Raw genomic sequence first — 11,225 nt, forward strand, 5'->3', positions numbered from 1 at the left:
AATAGAAAAATGACCATTTTCAACAATTTTAGATATCCTGTAGTTTCAGAAAACTCACAAAATAGAAAAAGGCTCTTCTGTGGTTGATTTATAGATATTTGATTTATTGTGTACATTCTACATTGTTCAGGATGTTCAGGATCCTTGGTACAATAAAGGAGGAAATAACCAACACACACTTGATTGTCTTGTCCTCCAACTACCAACGGTGGAGGAGCTTAAGTGTCCTCAACATCCCAGAATCTGTTTTGTCTTAATTTGCCCCTCATAAGGCCTCCAATGGGAAAAGGGTACTAGGTGGAGGGCCAGATAAAGCACAGATCTCAAAGACATTATCAATTAGGAACAGCATATCCCACTTAGTGACCAGGGGGCCTAGGCCTGTGGTTGGAGCACATTTGTGTGCGACCAATGGCTGGGACTTTGCCCATGGGCCCAGATCGTCCAAACATGAAACAGAGACATTAGTCTGTCTTGCAGCAGGGTCTGGGGCCATATGCATTAGGTGATAGGCCATGGAAGGGTCACACAAGGATAAAAAGGAGCTCAAGGAAATCCTCAGCAGAAAGAAAAGTTCCTGTTTCACATGCTCTGATTCTGACAAGAAGGAAGTCAATAGAGAAGTTAAGCATGACATGAAAGCAGCCAAGCTATCGTACAAAACCACCCCTTTTACACATGGTCCTGCTGTATCTACTGTCAGTATCTGCCACAGGCTGTATCTCCGGGGCTTTATTTCCCCAGGTTTTTGATTGATGCAACAACTGACTGGAGCTAAATGTCACTAAAACCAAAGAGATTGGTGGTGGCTTTTCCAACAAGCACTTACAGCTGTTGCATGTTTCTTATTTAACAAAAAAATATCCTTAAAGTTGAAAAAGACTGTAAATAATCCAGAATGCACAGCTGTTAATTTAGTGTGGCATATAAATTTTAGAACTTGTCTATCTGAATAAGACACACAGGGTATGATGAGAACTTATGTAGACACCCTAGGTGTTAGCTTACACACCCCACACATGTGACACTGTGCAGTAGAAACAAAACCACAACATCAGTTACTGCTCGACCTGTTTGCTGTCTGTTTTTGCATTTGCAATGATATTTCTTTTTTTTTTTCTTTCTTCTTCTTCTTGGAATAAAACATTACATAATTATATACACATCATGTAAAGAAATACCAAGTAATATACCATACCATTCATACGTTACCATACGTACAGCCATGTTTTTAGACTATGATGCAAAACACTGAAAGTTTTGACGTGTTTAAAAATAATCCTGTACTTATATATTTTGTCCTGCAGTCAATCTTCTTCTAAAATAAGATTCAAATAAAGTTGCAGCCCTTTATTGTCTAAAATGTCCAAATGTGTTTTTTGTAACAGTCAGAATCTTTTTTGGGCTTGACTTTTCCCCTTCTGTCTTGGTGGTTTCAAACAGGAAGTCTTTGCTGTGTCTTAACACACAGCAGTCAAACTACATCGCTTCACTCTCTTGACCTTGGCATTCAAAGACAACTAGTGTAAGGAAAATGACATTGCTGTAATGTTAATGTGATCCCCATTGCAGTCACATCAACACATGTTCTTGTCAATAGTGTTATTTCTGTTTGTATTAAGCACATTTATCCATCGAATTGTCTGTATGCAAACATTTTTAGATTAGATTATATTTTAGATTATAATGACACATTCACTTGAGTACATACATTTTGTTTAATATATAGGTTAATAAGTGGACTAATTCATGATTTTATAGGCTTAAAAAAACACAATATTCCAGTTCCTCTGATATACTCCGTGTTGATTCTATCCATGTGCAACAGAGAGTGCTTACATCTTCATCAGTTCCTCCTCCAGCTTCTCTTGCTGTCTTCTCCTCAGGGCCACTGTCTATGGGCCAGGGCCACCTATGCGGTGTTGCTCTGACTTTCCTGTTTTGAATTGTACCTATCTGGGCATTCATCCAGGGTGTCGTGGCATGATCAACTTTTGGCTCATCACTAGTTCTCCACTGGGGTCACCCAAGGATCGGTGCCGGGGCTGCTGCTCTTTGCCATATACGCAACATTGCTCAGGCAAATCATCCCATGGTCTCCCATGGTGTTTTATACCACTGCTTTCCACATGGCACCCAGTTCTGCGTCTCATTTTCCCCAGACTAACCCTCAGGCTCAGACTAGATCTCACCATGTCTCTCAGACATATCCGCATGGATGCAGGGCCACCACCTTCAACTTAACCATGGTGAAAATGAGCTCTTTCTTTCCTTGGCAAAACTATCCATTCATCAAAACATAGATCACAAAATTGGCCCCTGCTTGTTATCGAGGCTGTTTGAAACCTTGGGAGTCATGATTGTTGACCATCTGAGGTTTTGTGATCATGTAGCATCAGTCTCCCTGTCATCCCGTCACTTTGCCATATCCAACCTCAGAAAAACCAGGCCATTAAACCTACAAATGCTGATACAAGTCATGGTGATCTCCCATATTTCCACCAATTCAGATAGTCCAACGAAAGCAGGCCCATGCCACCTCACTGCTGATAGAGGTCTACTGTACCTGCCCACATTAAGATCATGTCATTCATGCTGACCGACAGACTAATACCTGAATCTGCTCCCTCTTACGTGAACAATCTTGTTTGAGCCCATGCTACCCCTTGTTGCTGCATCATTTTCCAAAAGCTGTCTGTCATAATAATTAGTGAGCATTTACTGGATGCATTACTGCAACATGGAAAATATAAAAAAGAATGATTGCTGGTTGGTTGGTTGGCTGTTTGTTGTTGATTGGTTAGAAATGATGCACATTATAACTCCATTCAGATTGAATTCTATTTATATATGAAGTGTTGGATCGCAATACCTTTGTGTGTAGCTGCTAATCCGCGTGTTCTTTGAATGAAGACTTAAAGAAGAAAAATACCAATTTCAAAATGTATTTAACAATAGAACCAATTTGAGATACAAATATTACAGAGCTCCGGGCCAGTTCATAACCCTAGCAACAACAGAGTCAATTGCCAGGGCACGAAGTCTGACAACCTAACTATCCCTTGGCCCAGTCCTTTATAGTCACACACATGCAAATTCACAATGTTCATGCAATCCAATCCAGATCCCCTGCTGGGATGACCTCGTCCTCTTCCTCCAGTCCCATTTGGTGTTGGTAGAGTTCTTCTTTTCCATTGTTTTCCCAGGTGGCCAGATCCCATTCTTCATGCAAATGTGATCATCAACCCCCCTGATGTCCCGTTTACAATGAGTGTTTGACACCCCCTGCCTGACTGGTCCTGAGATTACAGTGGAACAAACAACAATCCTGTGAATGGAATGTCTCTGTTCTTTATTACATTTGCTAATGAGTCTACCTTGCCTAACTTCTAAGAGAAGACAGGAACATATGGTGAAACACATAACAACAAGATAAAGACAATTCTCAACAGAAGCAAAATCCTATTCTTAAGGTAATCCAAAGTTTTTTCTTGTGGGTTTTTTTAACCTTTAAATCTTCCTTTAATTTCCCCAACATCAATTTTATCAAGCAAATCTGACATTACGTGTTTAACGACATTAAGTGATCGTGTTTCCTGTATCTCACACCCTCGAGTCATCTCCAGCTGCCCAATCAGATATGAGTGCAGCATTTATCAGTTTAAAAGGGACCAGTCTTCTCTTCACTCAGCCCAAAACTTGGAGCAAGATGACATCTGCAAAGTTGATCTTCTGGCTGATATGTTTGGAGAAATTTGGTGAGGATTTCTTTTTTGTTTGTATTTTGTTTATTTATGGCATCATTTGCAAAATTCTAGATTTAAACATTAAACGGTGTTCATTTCTAATTGTATTTTGATTTTAGCTCAGACAGCTACAATGGAATTTTCTCCATCTTTGAATTGGAAGACCAATTATATCTTGGTCAAACCTGGACAGAACCTGACTTTGCCGTGTCTTCACAGAGATAATTTTTCTACCAGGATCTCTTGGTTTAAAGAAACTCTGGGAGAGAAGCCGATTCTGATCTGTATGTACTGGATATCAACTAAATATTGTAGATGTGCTAATGACTTCAAAACCAATCCACGTTTCCAACTACATCCTGGTAACAATGGAACTAATCTGACAATAACAGATTTGAAGTTATCAGACTCAGCCACCTATTACTGTGTAAATCAGTATTTAAATGAATTTGACTTTACAGAAGGTCATAATGTCATTGTAGAGGGTTCAGGGTTGACTATAGATCAGTCAGCATCACATTCTATCCAGGCAGAAGGTTCTGTGACGCTGAATTGTGCAGTCCATACTGGGTGGACTTGTGATGGGGATCACACTGTTTACTGGTTCAGAAACTCTGGACCACCTCAACTGGGACTCATGTACAGCCATACAGGCAGGAATAAGCAGTGTGAGAGGGAAACCAACACCTGTTTCTACAGCTTCTCCATGAAGAACCTGAACACTTCTCAGACTGGGACCTACTATTGTGCTGTTGCAGCATGTGGACACATTCTGTTTGGAAATGGACCCAAGATGGTGTGTGGGGGTGAGTGCTCTAATTTTGTGCAGATTATTTTCTGTATATTGTAGAAATAATTTACATATTATCTAGTTTTAAAAATATTAAGCCAGCATCCAGTACTTTATTTTATTGTCCATAAAAAGGTTATTCTAATTAGCTCTGTTCAGTTGGTTTATATATAGTGTTTTATCGAAACATTTACCAGTTCAAACAGATATGGCCTAAATATCCCCCAATTCTCTGTTTACACAGAGCTTTCAGAATCTAAAATGAGGAGAAATTGTAACATTTAAAGCCTGGTTTGAATTGTACATGGACACCGTGACAGTCCTTTAAAAACATAATATTTTTGGTCAAAGTATTACTTTAACTCATTCCTTGTTATGTCAGTATAGGTTCTGCTTCTACAGTATATTGTTACTTTATAAAATAATTTGTGACTGGCGATGTCTATTGTCTCCCTGAATTACACAGTGATGACATCATAACTAGCTTAATATAAAGTGAGAGGACAAATTTGTTGAAATACTTAAATGATTGTCTGAAACGGCATCGCGGATATCACAATTTCTGATGCATCTCGTTACAGATGAAGGAAACCATCTTGTTTTGGTGTATTTCCTCAGTGCGGCCTGGATATTTACCATCATTGTGGTTGTTTTATTATCCATTTCAGTTTTTATGACAAAGAGGAAAAACAGTCATCACTCTCTGGGTAACTGATGCAATATATTTTGAATATTCTTAAAGGTAAACTGGGAAAATTACTTTAAAAAAATCTCTTCCTGTGTTTTAAAACAGACTCTCAGTCAAGAGTCCAAGCTTCATCCAGAGCAAATGCAGAGGTGGAGACAATTTTGATTTTTTTTAAAAAAAGTTTATATGTATAAATAATCCTTATTTACACACACTAACTTACCCTTTATCACATATCTCCAGGGCTACCAAGAGGAAAACAACCTCCATTATGCAGCTTTGAGGAACAACCAGCCCAACAGATCAATGCAGAACAGACAGAATTAATGTGTGTACTCTGCTGTGAGGCTGTAGATGTCTTGTTGTCATTGCAGGTTAACACAGGACCTAATTAAGTATTTTGTATTCACTCGTACCGGTTTCTACATTTTCAATTGTATCATTTATCAATCTCGATGAAACAAAGTTTTCCTAATAAAGTTGTTTTTTCTGGCCATGTCAACAAATGATAGATTACCTCCATATATTTATATTTATTTTATGAAGACAAAGCTTGTATCGTGCTGTTGCAGTCCTTAATTTGTGAAGTCAAAAGCTCCAACAATCGTTTTCACAAGCATTCATATCCATCGGACTATTAAGTTGACCAAAACACCCACTGGATGAGACAAATGCTCCATTATGTGATCATGACCATGTAAACAGCAGCAGGCTATGTCTTGGATACATAGAAATGCTAAGGCAGGGGCAGTATTATCCAAAGGGTTGGCGTACTCCTGCTGTGTCCACCGTGGTCTCTCCTTCCCGGAACTGCAGGAATGATTTTTGCTTATTTGGGATCCAACTTGCCAGCAGTTTAGAAAATGTTTAGCTCTCTTTGTTGACCTTTTTGACCTTTTTTTGTGAAACCTGGGGCATAAAGACTAACAAAGCACATAACAAAACTGAACACAATACAAATATTAATTGTTGATTTAATTAAAAATTACTACCTGCTCAAGATTCCCAATACAACTGAAACCTTGACATCTGTCTGCTGCTTTTTGAATCTGCAGACCTTGGTTAGCTTCCTAATTGGTGCATCAGCATTCAGCATGATGAAAAGCAGTCACAGCTGCCATTGTTAAGATATAATCAATTAAAATTTTATTTTGCAACAAAAGACCTTCAACACTTTTATTAGAATTGTGAAAAAACTGGCCAAGGGATTTTTGTCCATCCCTCTATCAGTCTTCGACTTCTTTATCTCTTTTAGGGGACAGGTGGCCGCTTATCCCACTTCTAACTCACAAAGACAAACAACCGTTCATGCCCTCATTCACTTCTAATGTCAATGCACATGGACACGGGGAGAACAGGCAAACTCTGCACAAAAAAACCCCCCTGACTGCAGGAACCTTCTTGCTTTGTGGCAGCCATTTTAGCCCCTACATAACCGTGCCACCCCTGTGCCAGTTCACCTCATGTGTGTCTCCCCTTGTGTTGTGCCACTTTCATCATGTTGTGATTACTGATCACAAAGTGCCATAATCATAAAGCAAAATCTTTACAAATATTATGGTTATGCCATAATCATAATCTTTGAAAATATTATGATTATGGCACTTTTGAACTACCGACCATAAGGCGCACTGTAATAAAAGGCGCAGTCTCAGTTGCGGGTACTATAGCTGTTTTTAGAACATAAATAAGGCGCACCGTATTGTTAGGCGCATGCTAAAACATACAGTAAAAAATGACAACGGAAGTAAAATGCTGAGTTTCGTCACATTTATTGAACAAAATATTCATTCTTCCGCCACAAAACCATCAAAGTTTTCATCTTCTGTATCTGAATTAAACAGCTGCACTATTTCAATGTCCAACATCCCAAATTCCTCTTCTTCATCATCTGAATCAGACTCACCAACCGGTTCCGCTTCAGCATTGATTTTGCGAAAGCTCTTACAATACATGAAGACGGTATCATAGCCCATGTGTCTACAATCCACCCGCATATGGTGGCATAACTTGCCCACCGCTGCCTCATAGTCTTTGTGAAGGAGTGTTCGCCTACCGTCATCCAGCGCTCTGTCCGTTTCCGTGGCAGCCGAGAACAACGGTGAACGACCAACTGTTTCACTCGGTTTTCCAGCTCGGGCCACCTTGCTTTGTTCCCACAGGACATTAAAATGTCTTGCAGCTGCTCGATTGCCATTCTCAGCCGCGTATTCGATGGCCTACAAATTGCTGCTTTATGTTGTGTCCATTTGATGAAACTCCTTCCACTTCCTTCCAATAAAGCCTCCATGGTCCTTGATGGGCTTGTAATCATCTTTAGTATTTTCACCTTTTTGACATCACTTTTATATCCAATGGCTATCAGCTAAAAATCCTCATATTGAACCTCATTTTGGATCACCCATCTAACGTCCTATGTTTGTTCACCAGGATGAATGGCAGGTAGGCCCATAGCAAATTGCAGAAGTAAACCAAAAGCAAACAAAATCCAAAATGACTGTTCTCTGCAACCATAATGATCACTTCAATAATGAAAAATCACCAGGCAGGCAGCAGACAGTGGCCAGGGCTGGGACAGATGTTAAGTTATGCAAATGGCTGTGTGCTGTGCCAGATGCCGGATTGGTCATCCGAAGATCAAGTATCTGCCAATTGGTGGATTGTCCAGGAGGGACTAAATTTAAAGCAGAAGATTGCTGCCACCTGCAAGCTCCTCAACTTCCTCAATAATCCAGTGGGCCTCTGATGTGTTTTGAATCATTGTGATGTGTAAAAGTGCACAGCCACATTTTTTATATTGTTTTCTCCTGTTTTGAAGTTAGGTAGGTTAAGGAATGTATTTTGGTTATTGCCTGTTAGGGAACATTTTGGTTGTTTCTTTTCATTTAGACTGATTCTGATTGTTATTTTGGCTAAAAGTCACTCTGAGGATATTTGTGCTAATAAAACCTTTTGAATTTTGATTTTTGGAATGATCCTTGGTATAAATGATCACCCATGTTAACTTTTGATTAACTTTGTGTCATTGGTCACTTAGACCTTGAGGAAGCTGGGGGTTTGTGTTAGGCTCAGAGCTCCTAGAGTGGTTGTAACATGGAACAGGCAGGGTCAGTAAAAGGAAATGAGTCCAGGAATGAGTGCTGGAAAGTCAGGCATGAGGCTGTGGAGAGAGTGACGGGAGTGGCAGCATTGTCCTGCTTATGGCAGAACAGATGGTGACAGGACTCAGTTATTGCTTTGCTTGCAGGATTTATTATTTCTTTTTTAGAACAAAGATACTTTCACTGCTGAAGGGTTTTTAAAATATGGCATTTAGTTTTCTGAATCACAATGCTCTCGTGACTTGACAGTGACTTTAATTACCCAGCTAATCATATCATAACAAACTTGCATTAATATATTCTGACGTACACATGATTTTTAGTCTCTTTGCATTGCTCTACTGGACAAGCCTGGGAAATATATGAAGTTGAGAAGTAAAAGGATCATTAGAATTATGTTTTGTGAGTTTATGATCTGTGATTTTTGCTAATTATTGCCTGTGAAATGGCTCCTGACCATCCAGTCCTGATACAGATGCATTATGTTTTCCCAAACTGTTACTAAAAATTGACTGTTTAAGTTGCAAGGATCAATGCAAACCCAGATGTGTCATTCTTGGATTCAAACAGAAAGCCCTCGTATGTTTTTTCATGTACTTTTCCACGAGTGCGTCTAAAACAATCAACACGTCACAAGGTCTCAGAGAAACTCATACCCTTGTTTCCTTAATAAGACGTACAAAGAAACCGGGTCGGCCAATCACAGCCAGTCAGTAAACTCAGGCTTGAGTGGAGGAAAGGACAAAATTAGTTTCATTCAGCACAGCAACACAATGGTATTTACGTTTGTTTTCTATCTGGTATGTGTGATTGCTGGGAAGATGGGTGAGTGATTTATTATTCTTGTATTATCGATCTAATATGGTGACTCTTAGCACTGGAGCGCTCTCATTTATATTTTTAATATGGAAAGAAACAAACAACCCTCAAAATAATTCATAGCTTTGTTTGTTCTGTTTTTTCAGGTGAGATGACTGTTCTGATGGTTGATAAAGACAAAAACTTTACAGCAGCTATTGGTGACAGTGTAACTTTGGGATGTTTCATCAGATCTGATTTTGTAGCAAAGTATTATTGGTATAAAGAAATAATGGGAGACTTTCCAAGGCTTGTGTCGAGCTTCTATACCTTTGATGAAAGTGCAAAGTTTTATGATGAATTTGTAAAACAATTCACGTTTTGCACTGGATGCAAAGAAAGAACAAAATCACTTGATGATTGCCAATTTACAGCACTCTGATACAGGAACGTACTACTGCGCTAGTAGCTTTTCAGAAAAACCTGAATTCAAAGATGGAATTACAATCATCATAAAGGGTTCAGGTTTGAACATCCCAGTCTTTATCCAGAGACCAGAATATCACTTGAATCAGTCAGAAGGCGCTGTTAGGTTCAACTGCACTGCACATGGCAGAGCCATTGACCAAGAACACGGTGCATACCAGCTGAGAACATCTGAAAAATCTGATCCAGGAGCTCTTTACACTTGTTTCTACAGTTTGCCAGCAAACAACCTGGCTGTTGATTGTGCTGTTGTAACATGTGGACACTTTCTAAAGCTACCCCAAAAGCCACCCGGAGCGGAGGGTGAGTCGGTTTCATCTAAGAAATTAAATATGAGACAATGCATCATCTAATCTCTCTGAATCTGCAGATGGTTATCTTAATCTGTATATTCTGAGTGGAGCGTTGGCGTTCACCATCATTCTGGCCAGTTTCATGGCTGTCTTACTGTGCAATATCTACAAGAGCCAAAGCGGCCGCAGTGGAGGTAAAAGTTTTTGTGAACTTAAAGTAAGTAAAACACAATGACACAATGACGGTTTGTTTTGTTTCAGGAAGTATCTTGAGATATTCAGATGATCCTACCACAAATGAAGAGGTACTTGTTATCTATATTAATAAAAACATCCTGATTGCTGTGCATCATGTAGGTATTTCCTATTTTCTGTTTCAACAAAAGGGCCACACAAATGAGGATGTTCTACACTATGCTGCTTTACGGACGAGTATGACCGACAGACCAAAGAGACAGATGGGAGCCATAAACGAAGAATGTGTGTACGGAAGAGTAAAGCATCATCGCTAAACATGTTTCAGCTTTTGGTGAATGATTATGTACATTGTTGTGTTTAAGAGTTTATTACTTTGTTTCTTAATACTGTTCATATTCTTAATCTGTTCAATGTGTATAAAATACAGTAACTTTTTAAGTAATATGTAATGCTTGATCAACCTATACAAACCTGTCAAGATTGTATTTTTTTCTTAAATAAAGGAGAATATCTTTTTAAAAAAACATGGCAACATAAAGTGATTTTAACTGCCAAGTTTGCATGAATAATATTTTTGCTGTTTAATGTACTTTGGTATACATCACCTGGGCCTGAGTCTCAGCAGCAAACCCGCAAATGTGAGACTCAGAAGATAAGATTTCTGAAGAACCTCAGAGCTCTTATCTAAAACACTCGTGAGTGGAAACACATTGTAAGAGCAATTTTAATTTATCGAAACCTCTGAAATATCACTTTTATTTTGGAGACCATGCTACTCTGACTTTTTTTCAGATGATGGGTTTAGGGTTTATTATCTTCTCAACATTACTTGAAATATAAACGAGATGTTCATACAATTAAGATCTGATTCTGCATTCAGGCCTTTAGCTTTAAATGAATGAATCCTGAACAGTCATCATCTCAACAGACATCATCCCACCTGTGTGTGGTACAAATCTGGTAGTCCCATGAAAATGATGTCAGCCATATCTATTACTTAATCGTACACAAATGCAATTGTTAGTGTCTTTGGATATCCTTGTAATATTTGGTCTGTGCAGATTTTTTTTTTTTCAAACTTGGAAAAGGAACCTTTAAACATTCTAAAAGGTTCCTGATTAGTGG

At 38.9% G+C, this 11,225-nt stretch overlaps 2 protein-coding genes across 2 annotated transcripts; both read left to right on the forward strand.

Annotated features, from left to right (window-relative positions):
- The first annotated feature begins 3,709 nt into the window (after positions 1-3,709).
- LOC115248526 (uncharacterized) lies at positions 3,710-5,551 on the forward strand. Its single transcript, XM_029832303.1, has 5 exons — positions 3,710-3,758; positions 3,866-4,552; positions 5,118-5,243; positions 5,330-5,373; positions 5,468-5,551. The coding sequence occupies exons 1-5, from the start codon at positions 3,710-3,712 to the stop codon at positions 5,549-5,551; spliced, it is 990 nt and encodes a 329-aa protein (XP_029688163.1).
- Positions 5,552-9,038: 3,487 nt separating this feature from the next.
- Positions 9,039-10,600, forward strand: LOC115248525 (uncharacterized). Its single transcript, XM_029832302.1, is given in 6 exon segments — positions 9,039-9,150; positions 9,291-9,487; positions 9,489-9,912; positions 9,980-10,096; positions 10,164-10,207; positions 10,289-10,600. Coding segments are annotated over 6 exon segments (960 nt in total). The 5' UTR covers positions 9,039-9,098; the 3' UTR covers positions 10,415-10,600.
- The last annotated feature ends 625 nt before the right edge of the window (positions 10,601-11,225 follow it).

The sequence above is a fragment of the Takifugu rubripes genome, unplaced genomic scaffold (assembly GCF_901000725.2).
Source record: "Takifugu rubripes unplaced genomic scaffold, fTakRub1.2, whole genome shotgun sequence".
Taxonomy (NCBI): Eukaryota; Metazoa; Chordata; class Actinopteri; order Tetraodontiformes; family Tetraodontidae; genus Takifugu; species Takifugu rubripes.